The 24042-nt window shown below is 40.6% G+C and overlaps 1 protein-coding gene across 1 annotated transcript in view; it reads right to left on the minus strand.

The window, feature by feature from the left end:
- Nucleotides 1-253: 253 nt before the first annotated feature.
- ndufa8 (NADH:ubiquinone oxidoreductase subunit A8) overlaps nt 254-24042 on the minus strand; it is a 46269-nt gene continuing 22480 nt past the window's right edge. The window contains exon 3 of the mRNA XM_069889141.1: nt 254-508. Within this exon, the coding sequence (XP_069745242.1) occupies nt 371-508 (138 nt within the window). The 3' untranslated portion in view covers nt 254-370. The remainder of the gene's footprint in view (nt 509-24042) is intronic.

Consider the following 24042-nt stretch of genomic DNA (forward strand, 5'->3'; position numbering starts at 1 on the left):
TTTCATTTAAAGCCTATTTCAATCTGTTCTTCATGGGACTGAAGATTTGTGTGGTTGTGATTTAAAAAAAATAAATTAAAAAAAAAAAATATATATATATATATATATATAATATAAAAGGGACACAACTTGTAGCCTAGAATCAAAAGTGCAATCCACCAATAGAAGTCCAAAAAAATTAAGAGCATTGTGCAGAGCATAACACAACAGATTGGCTCTGAGAGAAGTGTTCATATAAAAATAAAGAACAAAATTATAGACAGTTAAATTGTTTTTATTTTAATTACATTTGTATACACCAACAATAAGGATGTCAATGGACTTACTGGAGACAAACAAGCTTAATTCTTCAGTTGTTGACATTCATCTGTCACCAATTCCAGAAGAACAACCTGCTGCCATATTTGGAGGGTTGCAGTTCTCCTTCACTGACTGGGTTAGGCTCTGGCCTCGGCCTTGAATGATAGACATTCTCAGGAATTGGCCGATCTGTCTGCACCTTGGTAACCTGTAAAACACAAGGCAGTCATGATCTCATCTGGGGAGAACCACACATTTACAAAAAAATGCAAGGATCTGTTCCTGAATGTCACAGAGAAGAAAGCATCAACTGATCTTCAGAAAAATGAAGTTGGAAACATTCCCTTTATTGCAACTCATTCATGCACCAGCTTGACAGCATGGTTAGTGTAGTAGTTTGTGCAATGTTGTTACAGCACCAGCAATTGGGACCAGGGTTCAAATCCCACGCTGTCTGTAATGAGCTTGTACGTTCTCCCCAAATCTGCGTGGATTTCCTCTGGGTGTTCCGGTTTCCTCCCATCATTCAAAAAAATGTACGGAGGTTGTAGGTCCATTGGGTGTAATTAGTAGTACGGGCTCAGGAAGGGCCAGTTACCATGCTTTATGTCTAAATTTAATTCTCAGATGAAAATTGTCAAGTCTCCACTTGTAAGCCAGATCTGGGCAGTTAGGAACACCAAATTCAATGTTGATTGCTGAAACCTATGGGCTCCTATTTGAATTCCACATTACCAGGTTCAGTAAAGGTTGCTCCTGTCAATTCCATAATACACGATTCTTTCCTAAAAATACTGCAAATTCTTACATGTGGCAGCTGCAAAGTGAAGGAAAATTTCAAGGGGATCCAAAAGCAAAAAGATGTAGAGGGAAAAAAATTGTCAATGAGTTATCAATGGATGCAGCCAGAAGAGATGGGAGATCTTATTTGGATTTTTTTTTGTTCATCTCCTCAGTAAATGTCCATAGAAGTGAGGCACAACAGCAGTGAGGTCATGGACTCTATGCATATTACAAAGGAGGGGGTGCCTGCTCCCTTCAGGCAAACAAGGGTGAACAAATCCCCAGGGCCTAACAGGATATTCCCTCAGACATTGAAGGCGATTAGTGCAAAAATTGTAGGGCCCTCAGCAGAGATATTTAAAACAGTGAAGTGCTGAAGGATAATGTTGTTCTGTTAATCTGGGTAATTAGAAGCTGTTCAGCCTGGAAACAATAGTGGGCAAGTTATTAGAAGGCATCTTAAAAGACCAGATATACAAGTACTTGGATAGGCAAGGAATGATTAGCAATAGTCAACATGACTTTCTTCCTCAATCTTATTAATTTTTTAAAATAAATACAGTACAAAAAGGGAAAATGAAAATACAGTATCACACACCTCAAAAAAAAAACCCACACACCCCCACCTAACCTACTCTATTTAAAGGAAACTAACCAAAAAAATCTGAGCATCTTATCCTGAGTGTTACATACATTTTGTAGCTTTTGATTCATACCATGAATCAAAAAAACAAAGACCATCTCATCTGGAAGAGTGAGTACATCTAATCACATTAAAAACATTTACATCAAATGAAAAATAAGACTCTAAAGGTCACCATGCATCTTCAAATTTCACCGATGAATCAAATACATGATCATTTTTTTCTATACTTAAATAGGACAATGTGAGAGAACCTTTGAAAGACTTGGAGGTCTAGAGTCTTTTCATTTGAAAAGAAGAGGGTTTTTCTAACCAATGTAGAGAAGGCCACAACCCATTGCGCAGGAACAGAAAAACTCCCTATGTCTGGTTCAATAACCCCAAAAAGAGTAGTTATTGGATTGGGTCACAGCTCCACCTGAAATACAGTTGAAAATATATTAAAAATTTATTTCCAATAGATTTATAAAGATGGAAAAGACCAAAACATATGTCAATGTAGCAATATCAGATATGCATCTGTCACAAGTAGGGTTAATATTAGAAAAGATACAAACCATCTTATCTTTGAACATGTGAACAAGATGCACTACTTTGAATTGGATTAATGAATATCAGGCACATATTGAAGATGCATTCACCAGTTTAAGAATCTTGTACCATAGATCCTCCAAGTTCCAATTCCCAAGCCTTTTCAATCTTATCGTGAAGTACTGAGTTGGCATGACTTTGTGCGTAGTAGGTCACATCTAATCAATCTTAGAGTTTTTCCCAAGTAGGTTACTAGGAAAGTTGGAAAGGCTGTGGTTGCTGTCCACATGGACAGGCCTCTGACAAGGTCAAGAAAGTTCCACCATTCAGTATGCAGGATGTGACAGTAAATTGGATTAGACAAGGACTTTTATGGCGAGGCCAGAGAATAGTAGCAGATAATTGTCTCTGACTAGCGTTGTGCCTCAGGGATTGATGCTAGGTCCATTGTAGTTTGTCATCCACATCAACCATCTAGATGATAATGTGACAAATTGGATTAGCAAATTTACAGATGACAAAAGTTGGGGGAATAGCAGACAGTGAAAAAGGCATTTAAAACTTAGGACCAATTAGAAAAATGACTGCAAAATGGCAGATGGAATTTCATGCAGACAAGTGTGATGTGTTGCACTTTGAGGGGACAATTCAGGGTAGGACTTGCAGGATAAACAAAAGGGCACAACAGTAGAACAGAAATCTTAGAATAAAGAAACACAATTCTTGAAAGTGACATCACAGGTAGATAGGGTTGCATAAAGAGTTTTGGCACAATGGCTTTCATAAATCAAAGTACAAGTACAGGAGTTGGGATAAAATGTTGAAATTGTACAATTGGAGAAGCAAAATTTGGAGTGTTACATGCAGATTTGGTCACCTACCTACAGTAAAGACATAAGATTGAAAGTGTAGAGAAATTTCACAAGGATGTTGCCAGCACTTAAAGAACCAAGTTGTAGGAAAAAGCTGAATAGGTTAGAACTTTATACTGTGGTGCAAAAAAAAAGGATTTTTGATAGAGCTGTACAAAATTATGTGTAAAGGTGGAGAAATGAAAGTTTATCCAGAGATCAGGTAAGACAAGAACTAGAGAACATAGATAAAAGATGAAAGGTAAAATGTTTAAAGGGACCATTGGGGGAATTTCTTCAGAGGATGGAAAGTGTGGAACAAGCTACCAGCTGAAGTTGTGGATGCAGATTGGATGTGAACATAAGAGAAATTTGGTTAGGTACATGGATGAATGGGATATGGTCTGGGTTTAAAATCACAAGGCGACACAAATACAGGCCAAAGGGCCTGTTCCTGTGATAAAGTGTTCTCCAGTACGATGATTTCTCACTTGATTCTTGCAGTTTACATAGAGATTAAAATCATTGTACAAACTCCATTATTCCTTCCTTTGTACTCCATACTGCTCTGGGATAGTATCAGGGGCTTGGACAAAAACTTGCACTACCAATTCTTTGCTTTGCTTGCCACCTGCTGCCAAATTGCTTCAATAGTTCCATTACCCAATTTGAGTCTTGCTTCTGTGGGATTAAAAGTGACATTTCCTAGATTCCTTTAGCCAGTAGGCTTCATTCAACCAAGGTAAAGAATCAAACTGAAGGCCAACAAGTCAGGATATTAATAATGACTCAGCTACAACACCTTAGTTAATTATGCCATTTCTGTATCCCGATGACTATTAATCTCTGTTATAAATGTCAACTTATTTCCCTGTATGAACCACATATTCAACTTCCACCAGTGGTGCAACATAGCTGTGATGCAGAGTACCTTAAAATGCAATGCATCACTTGCCAAAGCTTTTTCCCCAGCAGCACCTTCTAAAATCCAAGGCATCTACCAAAAATTAGATGGATGACAATTCAACCACTTGTAAAAAAAAAATTAAAATATCTAAAATGTTTTGACAACTTCACTAGTTGAATCCAAGAATCTCCCATCCCAAATAGTGGGTGAACATCTTCGCTGCACCAAATACTGTGTAGGACACCACAATTTCAAAGGAATTTAAAGATAGCAATAAAAGCTGGCCCTGCCAAAAATGCTCAATCCAGCAACAAAAAAAATAAAATCACATGCTACATTTTTGTTTTGCTTTTACTGGCAATATCAATTTAAAACTGACAGGGTCTATTGCTTTGATGGTTCTGATTTGTATTAAGATGAGAACACATTTTGTATACGTTATAGATCTCTATTTCTGATTGGCAATTTAAACTTGTGTATTATGTATAGATGTAAACACTTCATTCTCTCAAGTAAACAACATGCTCTAAACTCCCAAACAAGCTTCACACTTGTTATGTGGAATTGTAACCCCCACATCAACAAACCCAGGAAGCATAGAGCATAGAGCAGGTGAAGTAACCCATTCAACACAAGTCAGGCCTGGACCATCTGGATTTGAAGTCGACAATTAGATCAGTAATTAAAAGAATTTACAATACAATAAAGCTCGAGTGGAATCACTCATTCTAGTACTGAATGGAAAGCAGCATCAGCTGAACTTCCCTGCATCAGTGGAACCTCTGATCTATATTCAGTAAGTATTATTAGAGGATGTAGATTCCACAATGGCTTTGCTTGAGTACCGACACAAGATCAAGTAGACATCCGCAGCTCTGTTTGTACTAGTCATGAAGCCACTGGCCAAAGCCATTCACCAAGATCCAGACATCAAGGGTTTTAAGAATAGGCCAGGAAGAATATAAAAATCAATTTATTTGCTGATGACATACCGATATATCTGATGAACCCAACAAACATTGTCCAAGCTGTGCTCTACTCTGGAGGATTATGGGGAGATCTCTGGGTATAAGATCAATTGGGACAAGAGCAAAATCATGCCACTTACTAAGGGGAATTATAGTCAATGTCAAGAAAATAGTAATTTAAAGTGGCCACAAAATGGGATCAAATATCTAGGAGTCAGAGTAGACAATAAATTAAATAATTTATATAAACTAAAGTATACCCCCTTGCTTGGAAGAAATGAGGAGGATCTCAATAGGTGGATGTCCCTGCTCATAACATTAGTAGGCAAGGTCAACTGTGTTCAAATGAATGTGTTGCCAAGACTTCAATACCTCTTCCGGACACTGCCCATGGCATTGCCACATGGATTCTTCCAATATTTGCTTTCGAGAATAAGGACATTTCTATGGAAAGGAAAAGGTAGCCAGGGTTTCTATGGGAAAACTGACCTGGGATTATAGTCTGGGGAGACCAAGAATGCCAGACTTCAAGAAATATTATTGGGCAGCCCAGTCAAGATACATCACCTCACTCTTTGAAGGGGGAAGGTGCACCATCCTGGGCACAAATCGACCTGCAAGTGGTAGGTGAACTTTATTTATAAATGGGACACCAAATTGTAATTTGGGAAAACAGGCAGCCCTATACCAAAACAAAATCTCCATTTGGAATAAAATTAATCAATATGTAGGAAAACACCCTAGTCTCCAAATAGATTAATACCATTAACAATGGGTAACAAGATCCTGGACACCTGGTGGCTTAATGGCATCAGATTCATAGAGGACTTAGGAGCGAGGATAGCAAATATTGCTTGAACTTAGGAATAAGTATGATTTATCAAATAATATTTCCGCTGCTACATTCAGACAAGATTTTTCTACAGGACAAATTAGGTCCAACTATGGCCCTACCAACATGCAGTGACATCAAAACCTTGATCTTCTTCTTTGGCTTGGCTTCGCGGACGAAGATTTATGGAGGGGGTAAAAAGTCCACGTCAGCTGCAGGCTCGTTTGTGGCTGACAAGTCCGATGCGGGACAGGCAGACACGGTTGCAGCGGTTGCAGGGGAAAATTGGTTGGTTGGGTGTTGGGTTTTTCCTCCTTTGCCTTTTGTCAGTGAGGTGGGCTCTGCGGTCTTCTTCAAAGGAGGTTGCTGCCCGCCAAACTGTGAGGCGCCAAGATGCACGGTTTGAGGCGTTATCAGCCCACTGGCGGTGGTCAATGTGGCAGGCACCAAGAGATTTCTTTAGGCAGTCCTTGTACCTTTTCTTTGGTGCACCTCTGTCACGGTGGCCAGTGGAGAGCTCGCCATATAACACGATCTTGGGAAGGCGATGGTCCTCCATTCTGGAGACGTGACCCATCCAGCGCAGCTAAAGGCTGTGTACGGCCCCTCACCCCAAGTCCAAAGCCCGCTGCGCAGCTCAGACGGCAAAGTCCTCCTCAGCGACAAGATCTCCATCCTCAACCGATGGTCAGAACAGTTCCAATCTCTTTTCAGTGCCAACCGCTCAGTCCAAGATTCCGCCCTGCTCCAGCTCCCTCAACAGCCCCTAAGGCTAGAGCTGGATGAGGTTCTCACCCTGGATGAGACATATAAGGCAATCGAACAACTGAAAAGTGGCAAAGCAGCAGGTATGGATGGAATCCCCCCAGAGGTCTGGAAGGCTGGCGGCAAAACTCTGCATGCCAAACTGCATGAGTTTTTCAAGCTTTGTTGGGACCAAGGAAAACTGCCTCAGGATCTTCGTGATGCCACCATCATCACCCTGTACAAAAACAAAGGCGAGAAATCAGACTGCTCAAACTACAGGGGAATCACGTTGCTCTCCATTGCAGGCAAAATCTTCGCTAGGATTCTACTAAATAGAATAATACCTAGTGTCGCCGAGAATATTCTCCCAGAATCACAGTGCGGCTTTCACGCAAACAGAGGAACTACTGACATGGTCTTTGCCCTCAGACAGCTCCAAGAAAAGTGCAGAGAACAAAACAAAGGACTCTACATCACCTTTGTTGACCTCACCAAAGCCTTCGACACCGTGAGCAGGAAAGGGCTTTGGCAAATCATCAACATGATTATCCAACTGCACGAAAACCAACAAGGTCGGGTCAGATACAGCAATGAGCTCTCTGAACCCTTCTCCATTAACAATGGCGTGAAGCAAGGCTGTGTTCTCGCACCAAAACCTTGATACGAAAGGGGAAACACACAGAGCAAGAAATGAATTGCTGAGATAAACTTCCAAGCAGAAGGACCTAAACTGGGTCTTCACAAATCAAGGCAGAGGTGGGAGTCAGACTTAGGAATAAAGATTGATGAGTGGTTCTGGTCCAACTTATGTTAATGCGCAGTACAGGCTGGTATAAGTTTCCTACACCAGCTGTACCTGACGGCACAAAAATTGAGCAGATCTAAAACCAAATCATCAGACCAATGCTTCAGATGTGGCATTACAACATAAACCTTTGTGCACACAACCTGGACATGTACCAAAATGAGACCCTTCTGAGTGGAACTTGGCCAAGCTCCCAAAAAAATGTAAAGATTTTCCACAGGACCAAGAGCTGGTCTTGTTGGGAAACAATGGACACAAGACTTATGAACCTGCCCAAATTTCAAATGATCGCAGGGGCCCAGGAAGTACATAGCGGTTACCTGAAGTCCAACTCCTGCCTGAACATAGCATGCTGGAGTGCAGAAATACAAAGCTGTGTTCCCCTGGAGAAAACTACTTACAACTTAAGGAAAATAATAACTGTCTTGAAAATTTGGAAACCATACCCAAATTCCATAGGAGCACAATAATAGTGTGGATCATCGTGCCTCATTGCCCTACCTTCCCCTCGACCCCTCAATTAGCCAGGCTTGGAGGAATCCCATTCCAACCAGGAGAAGTTATGAAGAAAGCAGCCCGATTGCTGACCAATGTGACAAATCCATAAATTCCTGATAATACCTTTGTTGTGAATGTCATGTGTAACTGTTAAGTATGGAGGGTGCTGAGGGAGGGGGGGGGAAGAAAGGAAGGGGACAGAAAATCTTGTATAGAATCATTGTAAATATAATCAATATTAACATCAATAATTAGATAAATATTATAATCAATAAATATTTAATCAGAAAATCAAAAATATCAAATCACCACTAACACAACCAACTAATTACTGACAGAGATAACAATCTCTAGTCAGATAATTTGACAATTACTATATTTGATGGCAGATAAGACCCACTCTTCCCCCCCACCCCGCTTCACAAAATGGCTCAAAAATAACCCCAGAGTCATTTATTGAATTTATGGACAAGTAAACTTAAAAAATTGGGACTTAAAAATATATATTCTGGAAGATTGCCATTATATAATAATCAACTTGTTCCTTTTACGGTCTCCAATGCCACTTTGAAACAATGGGAAAAGAAGGGAATAAAAAATTTATCTGATTGTTTTTCTGAGGGTTGTTTTTGTTCCTTTGACGAATTACAAAGGAAATATGGTATTAGTGCAAATTCTATATTTGTATATTATCAGTTAAGATCTTTTGTAAAACAGTTATGTGGTCGACATATGATTTTATTGCCTGAATCTAGTTTTGAAGAATATGTACTTTCAATACCAAAAAAGGGATATATATCTGATTTGTATTCTATTTTACAAGAAATTGATAGTAAAAAAGACTGGGATAAAGATAAGTTGAAATGGGAAAAAGATTTAGGACATAAAATAGCTGAAGAAGCTTGGATGGAAATTTGTCAGAATAGTATTCGGAAATTAATTAATGCTAGACTAGCGATGATTAATTATAATTTTATTCATCAGCTATATTTAACGCCGGAGAAATTAAAAAAATTTGGTCTTAGTAAGTTGGATTCTTGTTTTCGATGTGATCAGACGGCCAATACTTTTTTGCATACTGTTTGGCTTTGTGATCGATTGCAACAGTTTTGGAAAGGTATTCAATCTGTTTATATAATATCCATCTTGTATTAGATCCCGATATATTTTTATTAGGGAACATGCAATCATTAATCGATTTAGGTTTAGAGGATTATCAGATTTAATTAATTTATTTAGCTTTAGTTGTGGCTAAGAAATGTATAGCACTTACTTGGAAAGATAGAAATATACTAACTTTAGATAAGTGGTATTTGGAAATGAAATTTTGTTTGACTATGGAAAGGATATCTTTTTCCAATTCAGGATAAGATGTCTTTTTATAAGTTAAAGTGGACTCCGTTTGCTAATTATATGCATTTAAGTTTGATTTAAATATATGTTTAAGTGTGATATTTTAGTATTGACAATTTTTTGTTGTTGTTGTTAGAATTTTTTTAGGTTAAGTTTTATCTCTTTTTTTGTAAGTGGGTATTTTTTTTCATATATAATATTGTCAATTTTATTAACTCTTCACTCTTTATTTTGGGGGGGAGGGTTGGACTAATTTTAAGTTAGACTATTAATATTGTGTTACAATTAACGGGGGGAGGTTATTTTGTGTAGTTTTCTGATATATTATAATCATGCCTTTTTAAATTTTTTTAAAATTTTTCTTTAAATGTAATTCTTTATTGTATTCATGTTATAAAAATTTTAAATAAAGTCTTTAAAAAAAAAACCCCAGAGTCTTGTCAGCAAAGTTGAAATTAGGGTTATAATGGTGAGTAATGCCAACAGTGATCATTGTTGCTGAGTGGCTCACTAGCATCACTGTCGTCTATCATGGGGACTGGCAGCAGGGGGCAATGGGTTCAACGTAGGGGCAGTGGGTTCAACGTAGGGGCAGTGGGTTCAACGTAGGGGCAGTGGGTTCAACGTAGGGGCAGTGGGTTCAACGTAGGGGCAGTGGGTTCAACGTAGGGGCAGTGGGTTCAACGTAGGGGCAGTGGGTTCAACGTAGGGGCAGTGGGTTCAACGTAGGGGCAGTGGGTTCAACGTAGGGGCAGTGGTTCAACGTAGGGGCAGTGGGTTCAACGTAGGGGCAGTGGGTTCAACGTAGGGGCAGTGGGTTCAACGTAGGGGCTGGCAGTCAGGAGACTCCTCCGGCAGCTCGCTGTCAGTCCCCATGCCCCCCCCCCACCAAGAGAGCAGGGAAGTGGGACCAGTGGGGGACCAACAGCATGACAGCGGGAGAGAGCAGGCAGAGGGACCAGTGCAGGATCAGACAACAGCAGTTTGTTTTTTTTATAAAATGTTTTCTGCTATAGCTAAGCTGCTTTGTTTTCTCTTGTATATTACAGCAGTAACTATTAAAAAGATTTTTCCTGTTGCACATTTTGCCCAAGTTTTATTTTCTGCTATACTGTAGCTATGTATTTCAATAACATTAAATGCTTACCCATAAATACACTAAAATTCTTAATATTCCCTAAAATGGGGGGTATTACATGCCTGTGGGCCTTGTAGGCCATCAAATATGGTTTATTCTGGCAAGTATTGTCTTAATTTTTTTGGTATTAAAATACAAACATTCAATATTGCTTCGATATTGCTGAAGCAAAAATCTTAAAAACAACAAGTTAAAGACTTTTCTGAATTAATTGCTGGAGCAGAAATTAGAGGAAAGACTTTGTAGAGTCTGCAAAACAGAGCATCACAACCTCAGAATTTACAGTACTAAGTCAGCACTAGTTACTTCATCTTAGAAGTTATACACTTTCTGTCAACCAACCACCTTTGGCCTTAAATTTTGATTGCTTCTCCCCTACCCCATTCTCAAGATGGAGCATTAAAACATCATTTAGTCCAACCAATCACCGCTCTTGCTTATTTGGTATAAAAACTCTCACGAACTGCATTGAACTGTGCACAGAAACACCTTACTTTATTTTTTAAAACTTTATTTATAATATATAAAATACAGATATGTATAAAAAGAAACCCCTAACATATCATCAATAAAATACCATAAAAATTAACACTATCACCCCCCAAACCACCCCACTAAAAAAAAAACCCAAACTACCCCTATCCCTTAACAATGGAGCCTTTTACATAAATATGAACCTCAATTTAACATATATAAAAAATAGTTAGTATATATTCATACCCATATATTTTAGATATGGATCCCACATTTTAGTTAAAAAACATTATACAGGCTGTTATTTTCTCTAAAGGAATACATATTTTCAATTCATTATGCCATCTCTGAATACTTATTTCTATATCATCCTTCCATGTTACCGCAGCTAGAGCCAAGCGAATTAAAGCAATTTGATATTTAACCAATTTTAATCATGCTTAGACCCTTCTGGAAACCCAATAGAAAAACTAATGGATCAATTAATAAATTAATATTATACAATCGATTTAAAAATTCTCTAATTTTCAACCAAAAATTAAACACCTTTTTACACTATGTACAGCAAGATTTTAGGGTGCATTCAATAGCATGTTTATCTTTATTAATTGGGACAAGTCATGTGGCAGCTGTATCAAAACCAATTAGGCTACATTTGGTGGTGCTAAGTACAGTTATGGCTGCCACATTATAGGAAAGAAGAAGATTTGAGAGGACAAGAGGTTCCTCAGGATATAACCCAAATTATAGTACAGCTACAAGGGTAGATTGGACAAACTTGGATTTTTATGGAGGCCAAAGGTCAAACTGATAGAAGTTTAAAATCATGAGGCATTGATAGGGTAGACAAAGTCTTCTACCCGGGGTAATAATATCAAATACGATGGGACATAGGTTTAAGGTGGGACTGTAGCCAACTGCTACAAAGAAACACACACAGTGTGGCAAGTTAAGCTCACTCCTTTATTAGGGCTGGAAAGGCTGATTTTATACTGTTCAAGTTCCCGCCCTATTTTTGCTGATTGGTTGAGTCTTCCATATAAATAACAATAGCGGGCGGGAACATCCATGCATATGAATGCCCTTCCCCCCACCGTCTGTTTCTGCTGAGTTGGCTGGGCAGCTTGACCAACATCATTTTAGGGCTGTTGATCTGATGCTGCCCCAGTTTCTACCCCTGCTGGCTTGTTGTCCTGAGAGTCGTTTTAGTGATCTGACCGCGTCTACAGCCGCGCGATGTGCCGGCCCGATCTCTGCAATTGCAGGCTGCCACATGACCACCCCCCCACCCCCCAGAACTGGCGTTACAGACTATAGTGTCCGTAGGTATAGTCCCCAAAGTCTTTTGTGGTCTGCCTCTGCATTGAGGTGTTGGTGTCTCCACGGGTTCTGCTGGGTCTGTGTGGGCAGGCCTGAGTCTATCTGTAGTGAGTGAAGACCTTTGGTTCACCACTGTATGTCCAGCTCAAAGGTGGCTCCGTTGTTCCAGATTACTTGAAAGGGATCTTCGTATGGCTTCTGCAGTGGTGAACGGTGGGGTTCTCTGCGTACAAACACGCACTCACAGTCCTTGAGTTCTTTGAGGATGTTGGACTTGGCTTGTCAGTGACTGGAGGGTGGGATCGGAGCCAGGTTACCGACCTTTTCGCGCAGCCTGTCCAGGAAGGTGGTAGTCTCCTCCTGCCATCTCTGACCTGTGGAATGAAATCCCTGGGAACAGTGAGTGGGCTCCGTAGAAGAGTTCAGCACTGTTCGGATGCCCAGTAATGCCCATGGTAGCTCGTCCACCCAGTTGGGGACCTTGAGTCTGGTCAGGAGGGCGGTCTTGAGGTGCCTGTGGAAAAGCTCAACCATGCCTTTGGCTTGCGGGTGGTATGCCGTCATATGTTGTAGCTGAGCACCCTACAGGTTGGCAATGTCTGTCCACAAACTGGAGGTGAACCATGCGCCTCGGTCAAAAGTAATGTGCTGTGGCAGTCCGAATCTTGCAATCCAGGACGAGAGGAATGCTTTGGCACAGGACCTGGTGGATATGTCAGCCAGGGGAATTGCTTCTGGCCATCAGGTGAAGCAGTTGACCACTGTGAAGAGGTAGCGGAAACTCTGAGAGACTGGCAAGAGTCCCACTATGTCCATGTGAATGTGGTCAAACCTGCGTTCCGTTGGCTCGAAAGGCTGTGGGGGGACCTTGGTGTGTCACTGCACTTTGGCTGTTTGACATTGCACACCCCCCCAGACTTGTTTCTGCAATCCATGCCACACATACTTGCTGCCCACCAGCCTAACCTTAGTCCTGATGGATGGGTGTGCCAGCCCATGGATGGAGTCAAAAACTCGTCACCTCCATGCTGTTGGGACAATAGGTCGAACTTGCCCAGTGGCCACGTCGCACAGAAGGGTGGTAGTACCTGTGCTGACTGGAACGTCCTGAAGCTGAAGGCCTGTGACAGCGGTCTTGTACTGCAGGATCTCGTCGTCCTGCTGCTGTCTCTCTGCCAGTGCTGCGAAGTCCAGACCATTGACCAGGGAGTGGATGCTGTGTCTTGACAAGGCGTCCGTGACCATATTGTCTTTGCCCAAGATGTGCTGGACGTTGGTGGTGTACTCAGAGATGTAAGACAAGTGTCTCTATTGGCGGGCTGACCAGGGATTGGAGATTTTAGCCAAGGCGAAAGTATCAAAAGCACTACTTTAGTTCAGGGGGCTGCAGATGTTTGCTGAAGAAAGCTAGTGTGTACCAACTTTTTTTTATCTGCTGCTTCAGGACTCCACCAATCGCTGTTCCGGAGGCATCGACTGTGAGGGATGTGGGTGCATCTGGTCTGGGGTGGGTCAGGAGTGCAGCTTTGGCCAGGGCTTCTTTGGTTTCTACAAACACACATGCAGATTAGTCATCCCAGGTCAGGTCCTTCTCCTTGCCGGACATCAGGATGAACAGAGGGTGTATCACTCAGACAGCTGCTGGGATAAACCTGCAATAAAAGTTTATCATCCCCACGAACTCCTACAGACCTTTGGTTGTACTGGGCTTTGGGAAGCTGCGGTTGGCCTCTACCTTGTCTGCAGTGGTGTGGCCCTGTCCTTTGTAATCCTGTGGCCCAGGAAGTCGATGGTGTTCAGTCCAAACTGGCATTTGGCCAGGTTGATGATGAGGCCGAACTCCTGCAGACAACTACAGAAATTTCAGAGGTGCAGAAGGTGTTCCCGTCAGGTTCTACTTGTCACGAGGATATTGATGAGGTAGACAAAAGTGCCGTCCAGGTCTCAGTGTGGAAGAGTCACTTACCCTTAAGGTCCACTAGGAGGCTGTGGGCTCGCAGGAAATCTGCTCTGAGGAGTGGTTGTTCCACTGCGGCCAGCATGAAGAGGCTGTGGGCTCGCAGGAAATCTGCTCTGAGAAGTGGTTGTTCCACTGCGGCCAGCATGAACTCCCACAAGAAGTGACTTCCCCCAAACTGCAGTTCGGCCCTACGAGTGCCATATACTGCTGTTGTTGGCAGCCCTCGTGATGCAGGGCCAGCATCTCATTGATGAGTGCTGATGGGGATCTGTCCCAAGCCCATCCAGGTGGAGCAAATGTGCTCCTCACTCTCACTGCAAGAGTCCAAACGTCTCGGTTAATAGCTTTTTGAAAGCAGTGTAAATGACCTGTGGATAAAGTTGGCCACTCTGTCTACAGAGTGTGGATCCAGGGTGCTGACCACATGGTAGTACCAGGTGGTCTCTGCTGTGATGCCCCGAATCTGGAACTGAGCCTCTGCCTGGTCGAACCACATGCCGGGTCAAACTGTCCAGAAGGTTGGGAGCTTCAGGCCGACTGTGCTGAGTGCTACTTCACTATCCATCACTGGGTTTAGATGCCATCTAAATCTGTCGGAGTGTGGCAGGTTAAGCTCACTTCTTTATTAGGGCTGGAAAGGCTGTTTTTATACTGTTCAAGTTCCCGCCATTTTTGCTGATTGACTGAGACTGCCATATGAATAATAGAGGGCGGGAACATCCATACATATGAATGCCCTTCTTCCCCAGCCTGTTTCTGCTGAGTTAGCTGGGCAGCTTGACCAACACTATTTTAGGGCTGTTGGTCTGATGCTGCCCCAGCTTCTACCCCCGCCAATTCGTTATCCTGGGAGTTGCTTTAGTGATCTCTGTCCATGTCTGCTGCCATGCAGTGCCAGCCTGATCTCCGCAATTGCGGGCAACCATAGGACAAGGATCAGTTCAGATAGCACTGTGGTCAGCACTGGTCAAAGTTCCATGTGTTTATTGACCAGGTGTAAATCCAACCAATTATTTCCTGTGATAGTGAGTTCTGTATTCTCACCACTCAAGTTCTGTAGGGAAATGTGAATCCTCTTCAGAAGACCCAAACTCAGTTCAATTTGTATTGATATTTCCACAGAGGAAAGCTGCATCTTAAAATTTAAAATGTTTTTAATTTAAATTGTTAATGTAGACATACAGCACAGTAACAAGCCATTTCAGCCCACGAGTCCATACAGACCAATTTACACTCGCGGTTGGTACATTTCAAAGGGTGGGAGGAGACCAGAGCTCCCAGGGAAAACCCACACAGACATTGGGAGAAGTTATCTACCCCCAAGACAGCATGGAATTCAAACCCTGGTCCAGATTGATGGTGCATTGCACTAACCCCCTATGTCAACTGTGCCACTCCATCAACATTTCTCAAGAAATTAAAAACTTTCCCAATATAACCACTCAACCTTTTTCCACCAAGAGTATTTTTTTTTTAAATAAATGGCAACAAAGCATATGGAGTTAGTGCAAGTACAGCACTATGATCACACTGCCAAAGTTCAAAAGGTATGAACTAACATTTTTAATCCTTTCCATGTGGTAGGACATCCTAGTACCATTCTTGTAAAACTGCAATGCAACTATTTCCAACCATGTAGTGTAACAGAGCACCATTTCTACATGGAGGAAAAGCTCATGTTACTCAGAATTCTGTTGGCATTTTGGAGCCAAATAAAAAAGACCTACCAACAAGTTGTGGGGGACATTTCAAACTATAGTGACAAACTGGTAAAGGAAGGTCATTTCAACTGGTCTTTGACATTCATAAGAAATACTACTAACAACAAAAATGTTTGAATTACAAAACACTGAACCATGAAATTACTTCTGAAGCTTAATGGATAAAAACAAATGATCAAAACAAACCTGCAAAACATTAAATAAAGCCAGAAAGCACAGAAACAAGCCCTTCAGCCCAAGCCATCTACTTGATTCAGTCCAGTTTGACTCCATTTGGCCCTATATCCCTCTAAACCATAAATAGTAAAACAACATGAAATAGAGCCAGTCCTTGGTCTGATGCCCACTGTTAGCTGAGAAAAGCAGCTGTTACTATAAACCTCAGGCTCAGCTCTACAGAAGAGTATTGGCAAATGGTTCCAGAAAATTATGCCAAAGTATGTACAGCTAGATGACAAACAAGCTTGCCAAGGTATCTGGAGGGTGCTGGCAAGATGCCATGGTGCCAATAATGATCGAAAGATCCAAAAATGCCTAACATGCGCCTTGACTATCTGAAAGCCTTGTACCACACATATTTATAAACAGAACTTGTATTATTTTGGGCAACAGATTCAGAAATAAAAGTAATAGATCTGAAAACAAGGTTTTCATTTCAACTAAAAAAATACTGCTCCAAAGGAGGCCCAATGACTCACAATGGTCAATCGTTGCTAGAGATTGCATTTTCCCTTGTGTACAGTTCTTGATTATTTCATAAGCCACAAGTTTGCAAACATTCTTTAACATTAAATATCCAAACCTGCATTTTAAGAGGAATCTGAATAATACCAGTCTAATACATATGCAACTATTAACTGAATCACGTACTTAAAAAGTTGAATCAAAGATTTGAGGAAAAGAATGAGTGCTTTATTATGACTAATGGTTCCACTGAATATTTTGTGGCTTCAGAATTAACAATAAGTGAAAGTCATTGAAAAATATTTTAGCAATTGCACTACAGAAACATCCAAGGGTTCTGAACATTAAATCCAAGTACAATTAAGACTTAAATGCCAAGGATTAGGCACTTATAGCATATTGGTCAAATAGTGAGCAGTCCTGGAGCCTTACAAAAGGTTAGCTCTGATGTACATTATAAAAGGAATGTGCAATTGTAATTATTCTAAATTATTGAGTAATAATCACAAATTGATAAACAAATCTAAATTATAGATTTTTGAGGAGACCCAAAAACATCCAATAAATGTACAAAATGGAAAACATTCAGTAAACATTTTTGCTAAATTTGTAATCCTAAAGATGCATTGATTGTACTCAGTCTTAAAGTAGAGATCTTCTGATGCCATGTATTTACATATAAACCCAGAAAGTGAGCAAAGCTATTCGGTTTACACCAAAGCCTAATCCTAATTTGGCATTACAAGCAAGCTTCAAATTGGTAGCAGAATGAATGTCATCATTGACAAATAGTGTCCAAAATTAAATATTATATTTTGGATGAATTTTAGAGGGTATGGGGGATGAATTTTATCCACAAAGAGGGTGGTTGGCATCTGGAACACAATAGATGAGGGAAAAGCAACAATAATGCTGGAGAAATGTGGGGTCTTTTGAAAGAGGCAAGTAGGAGGTGGCATCTGAGAGCTATCATGTGACCTCAGCAAGGTAGAAATCAGTGCACTAGACCACAACAGTACCACCCTTGTCTGTGGGTTTGATGGCAAGGTTGGGGGTTGTTACATACAGAAGAGGGCAGAGTGTTTGGAGGAAGTAAGATTAGAAGAGAGGCATGGTGACATTGAGACGGTTGATGACCCGGCAGAAATGAATATGAAGATAAAAGATCCAGAGCAGAGGAATGAGGTGTCCAAGAGGAAGAAGGCTTAAAGCAGGAGAAGTGGTCTTGGGTGAGGGGGTGGACAATTAAGGTTATGGAAGTAGGCGCAGAGATGGGAGGCAACAGAAGAGATAGTCATCATGGCATGGGTGGAGCTCATGACTATGGAGGGGCTGGTCTGAGGAGAGGGTATGGAAGGGGTTTAGCTAGAGAGGGAGGAAACAAGGACTGAAGATTGGCAAGAGGGGAGCTGGAGATAGAGTAGGGAGAGGTGTAGGAGATAGGGAAAGGTTACAAGTAGTAGAGGGTTTGGCGGGGGGGGGGGGGGGAAGAAGGGGGAGTGGAATCCAGCAGCGAGAATAGGATGACAGTCAAAGTCTGGAGCCACATTTTTGTTTGACCTGTTAAGTTTCACCAGCATTGTGTTTTTACTTCAATCAAGGTATCTGCAGACTTTTGAGTTTTACTACAGTGAATTAGGAGGCAGGTAATCAACATTTAAGCATCCAGTTGAGCACTTGAATCATCAAAAGGCTAGTAAATGGGAATATAATAGCAAGTATTTGGTGTAGGGACATGGTGAGCAGAAGGGCATATTTGTGCTGCAAAACTCCAGATCAGTGATCCCTCTGAAGTAAACCAATTGCCAGAGGCAATTACTTCCCATTTTAGGAGCACTTTACCATGTCAATTTTAATAGCAAGTCCCTACTACAAAAGAGAATAACTGTTGCTGGATATTGACACTCATACCACAAGAATTAATTCAAATAAATGTCTATGAATTAATTCACAGATCAGGAATTAAATTGAGGCCTTTAGATCTATGCCTTAAATATATAGATAGAGTCTAATTTATTGCCATCTGATCATACAAGTATAACAGCAGTCTCAAGTCCTCTGTGCAAAACATGCAAACACACAACCAGACACCACACATTAGGGTTACAATACATATCAAGACCAAGTATTTCATCTATGCAATAAATATTGTTTTGTAAATACGAGTCTTGGATGATTAGTGTGAGCAGTTCCTTTGATCATTCAGCATTTTCACTGCCCATGGAAGAAGTCTGGTGGTGATGGCTCTGATTCTCCTGTATTTCTTCCTTGATAGGAACAGCGTGGAAGGAGGTTCTCAATGATTTTGTGCGCCCTCTTTAGACAACAATCCCTGCAGATCATGTCGATTGTTTTCGGGTGGGGGAGGGAGAGAGACTCTTATGGTCCTGTGGATTGACTGCCGATCCATTTCTCAACCATACTGCACTGTGATGTAGCCAGTCATGATGCTCTCAATTGAGCTCTTGTAGAAGGTCAGCATAGTGATCTGTTTAATTCCCAAATCATAAATCAACTGCTGAAACAACCCGGACATGAAGTTCACTCTAAATCTCTTTAGGTAATCCAAAACCTGAACATTTTTTCCCCAAAGTCTTTAACATTGTTTTTGCTTTAATATTCCTCAATGGTATAGCTTGTGGAAATCTGAACGCTGTACACATAATTGTTAACTAGTACTGATTCCCAGCTTTTGTTTTAGGCAGGGAACCCACACAATTCACAATAACCCTAATGAAAGATTCCCTAACAACAGAAATAGGTTGTAAGGGAACTATTGGAGGACCCTGGTTAGGTTTCCCCAATTCACAATGTCGTTCCTCAAACCAGGCCAGAAAAATGGTTTCAAAATTTTATTCATGGTTTTCTTTACACCAAGATGACCACCCAAAGGTGTACTATAGGCCAAATTTAATTCCAGTAAATTCTAGGAATGACCACCTGATGAATCACCACCCACTTCATTTTCAGAAACATAAATCACAAGGTCTCCATTTCCTCATTGACAATTCACACAAGCAATATGCACAGAGCATTTCCTTAATCTCCTCCTCATCCACAGCTTTCTCCTTCAAGTCAGCAAGATCAGAATTTGTCTTCTGCTGTTCAATTAACTTTTTCCTTGACAAAGACAAATCCGGACTCAAAATTAATCTGCTCCTTCTGGACTATTCCAGAAGTACTGGGCAAGTCTCCATCAACTGGACCTTCCTCTGCTTTCATAATTTTCTTAGACAAAGACCTTGTTACAGCACATGCAGGATACTTCTCAACCTTAGTCAACCTTATCCTTACTAGGCTTATTTGTTAATCTCAAAGCTGACCCAACTTTATCCTCTGCCAAATCATTCCCTAATAAGAATGAGAATCCTTGAATGGGTAACTTTGAAATAACTCTGATTATAACTGGTCCTTTTATTCTGAATTTAACTCTATTTTGTGCAGAGATATTGACTCTAATTGCATCACCTCTAATCAAAGTAGTCTCACCTGTGTCAGTCTTTTGATCAAGAGTTAAAACATTCTCCAACAATAGTAACTGAGCACCTCTAGCATCTCTAAGAATTTAAACTGGAACTTGGAAATTTCCATCCTTTACTGAAACCAAGCCCTCTGACACAAAACGTTTGAATACATCCATAACAACTTTACCAGTTATGGAACGCGTTTTTATTAAACAAAACCTACCACAACTTCTTACAGTAATAACTGGGATGAAAAAAAAGGAAATTGCCCGAAAGGTTGTTAAGCACTATGTAGGAAAGGGGGTATTTAAAGAAGCTGCATTGGAACAGTTTCCAAAGGAGCAAACTTCAGAGGAAGCAAAGTTGGCTTTGAGAAAACTAGAGTTAGAAGAAAAAAAAAGAGAGGCAGAAAGGAAAGCCGAACGGGAAGCAGTAAGGCAGGCAGAAATGAAGGAGAGAGAGAAAGAACAGAAGCATGAGCTAGAACTAGCTAAATTAAAGCTGACTAACGCAAGGAGAGGGAGAAGCCCAAAATCCACGTGCTGGTCAGGAGGAGAGGATTCTGGTCAGTACAGAAGTGAGGTTAGTTCCTCTATTTGAGAAAGCTGAAATAGACCAGTATTTTCAACATTTTGAGAAAATAGCTGTAAATTTAAAATGGCCACCAGACCAGTGGTCACTCCTGCTACAAAGTGTTCTTAAAGGGAAAGCCCAACAGGTGTATTAGTGTCTCACAGTACAACAAGCAGCTGATCACGAATTTGAAAAGCAGGCTATACTCCGATCTTATGGACTAGTCCCAGAGGCTTATAGACAAAAGTTCAGGAGTTTAAAAAAAGCAGCAACCCAATCTTACCTGGATTTTGCTTATAGGAAGGTTGTGTGTTTTGATCGGTGGTGTGCCGCAATGAAAGTAGAAAATAACTTTGATTTATTGAGGGAACTCATTCTGGTTGAGGAGATTAAAAATTGCGTTCCTGACGATATTCAAGTGTACTTGGCAGAGAAAAATATAAAAACTTGGCAAGAATTGGCTAAATTCACAGAGGAATATGCTTTACCCCACAAGCCTAAGTGGACACCAGGGAAAACCTTTCAAAGGAATATTGCTGATAATCCAAGTCAAGTAGAAAGAAAATCTAGAAGTGAAATTAAAGTAAGAGAGGAAGAGAAATGGGTGAAGGAAAAATTTTCAAGTGTTATTTGCCATTATTGTAAGAAGCCAGAGCACATAATAGCAAATTATCCTGTACTGAAAAAGAAGAAAGAGAAAAGGATGGGATCAACTGCCTGTGTTCAGAGTGAAAAAGTTAGGGATAATTTTAAACCATTCATGACTGAAGGTTTCATTTCGGTTAAAGAAGGATCCAACCAAGTGCCAGTTAAAATCCTGTGGGATACTGGAGCAGCCCAATTGCTTGTATTAAGCAGTGTTTCGAATTTTGCTGAGGAGACTGATACCGGAGATGTGAATTTAATTAAAGGCATTGGTGGTGAAGCAGAGCCTATACCTTTGCATAGATCAGACTTAGTTAATGGCCTGGTTACGATAGGGATAAGTTCAAGTCTGCCAGTGGATGGAGTTTCTCTTTTGTTAGGGAATGATTTAGCGGAGGATAAAGTCATACCTGCGGTGAAACTCACAAGTAAGCCATTGGTTTATGAGTCCGAAAAGGATTTGGAAATTTACCCTGCATGATGTGCAATTACTAGAGCCATGTCTAGAAAAAAGGGAAGAGGTAGAGAAAGTCTATGATGATCCTGTAGGGGAGGCAAGTATTAAGGACAGACCCAAGGATCCAGCTTTACTGTTGTCAAGAGAAGAATTAATAGCTAGACAAAAGCATGATCCTGATCTTGCTGGGATAAGAGATAAGATTCTGTCTAACCAGGAAATTGAAACTGTGCCAGTAGGTTACTTTGTTCAAGATGGAATATTGATGAGAAAGTGGAGACCACAAGTGATACCTGCCAGTGATGACTGGGCAGTAATAAGGCAAGTTGTAATTCCCAAAACTTACAGGAATGAAATATTAAAGTTGGCTCATAGTACACCTTTAGGAGGTCATCTTGGAGAGAAGACAGTAGAAAAGATAAGAAAACAGTTTTATTGGCCGAAATTAAGAAAGGATGTTGTGAACTTTTGTAGAACCTGTCACACTTGTCAACTGGTGGGCAAGCCGAATCAAGGACCACCAGTGGCACCTTTACAACCCATCCCTGCTTTTGGGGAGCCCTTCTCACAAGTGATGGTGGATTGTGTTGGCCCATTGCTAAAAACCAACACAGGAAATTAATATTTGTTAACACTCATGTGTACAGCTTCAAGGTTTCCAGAAGCTATTTCCCTGAGAAACATTAAAGCAAAGATGATTATGAAGGCGATGCTAAAATTTTTCACACTGTTTTGCCTACCAATAGAAATTCAATCAGATCAAGGGAGTAATTTTATGTCTAGAATATTTCAACACGTGGTGTAAGAATTGGGAGCCCATCAAATTGTGTCGTCTGCCTATCATCCTGAAAGTCAAGGGGAGTTGGAAAGGTTCCATTTAACTGTGAAATATATGATGAGGGCTTATTGCGTGGAAAATAAAAAGGATTGTGATGAAGAAATCTATTTGTTATTGCTTGCTGTTAGAGAGGCAACTCAGGAGTCTCTTGGCTTTAGTCCATTTGAGTTGGTGTTTGGTCATGAAGTCAGTGGTCCATTACTATTGTTGAAGGAACAATGGATGCATAATGATATACAATCAAATCTGTTGGATTATGTTTTCAAATTTAAAAACAGATTACATCAGGCTTGGGTGATGGCAAGGAAAAATTTAAAAACTGCTCAGGGAAAAATGAAAATTCAGCATGATCAAAAAGCAAAAATTAGGGACATTAAACCTGGCGACAAAGTATTGGTTTTGTTTCCAATGCAGTCAAACCCTTTGAGAGCTCAGTTTTCAGGACCATACAAGGTGAAATCAAAAATTAACCAGGTCACCTATGTCATTGAGACATCTGATCGTTGAAGAGAGACATAGGTCTGTCACATGAACATGCTTAAATCTTACTTTGAGAAAATGACTGAGGAAGAGACTAGGATTCCAACCAAGGTGTTAGTTATAGAGGAAAGTAAGGAGGAAATCAGTTTCGTGGAAGGCCATGGAGCACAGAAAGTGGTAAGCCCCATGCTGGAATATTCCATAGTTTTGCAAAACTTAGACACCAAGTTAATGCATTTGACTAAATCAGAAAGGGAAGAAATAAAGACATTACTTATGAAATTTAAGGATATATTCCCAGATGTTACAAGAAGAACTACTGTAGCTTGTCATGATGTGGAGGTCATTGATGCTAAGCCTATTAAGCAGCATCCTTACTGAGTTAATCAGGAAAAGACAGATTGTTGGATCAAGAGACAGATTATTTGCTAAAAAATTACATCTGAAAATCAAGTTCAAATTGGAGTTCACCCTGTGTTCTGCTGCCTAAGCCAGATGGCTCAATTAGGTTTTGTACAGATTATCAAAAAGTAAACATGGTGACAAAGACTGATATATTCCCTATTCCCAGAATAGATGATTGTATAGATAAGGTGGGGAAGGCTAAGTTTCTTACAAAGATTGATCTCTTAAAAGGATACTAGTATGTTCCTTTGACAGAGAAAGGCAGTGAGATTTCTGCATTTGTTATACCTTCGTGATTGTATTAGTATAATTTTATGCCTATCAAGATGAAAAGTGCAACTGGCACATTTCAGAGAATGATTGATGCAGTAATTCAAGGTTCAGAGCTCATAGGAGGCTATGTCGATGATTTAGTTATTAGTACGGATACATGGGAAGAACACATGCTTGAATTAGAGCAGTTATTTCAGAGACTGGTAGAAGCACACCTCAGTGAATTTGCACAAGAGTGAGTTTGGACATGTCACTGTAATTTATCTGGATTTTGTGGTAGGACAGGGACAGGTGGCACCGGTTGGAGCGAAAGTATAGGCTATCACTGTGTTCCCTATCCCCGGTAATAAGAAAGCTCTTTGGAGATTTCTAGGTATGATTGGCTACCATCG

This window comes from Narcine bancroftii, chromosome 1 (genome assembly GCF_036971445.1).
Source record: "Narcine bancroftii isolate sNarBan1 chromosome 1, sNarBan1.hap1, whole genome shotgun sequence".
Classification (NCBI taxonomy): Eukaryota; Metazoa; Chordata; class Chondrichthyes; order Torpediniformes; family Narcinidae; genus Narcine; species Narcine bancroftii.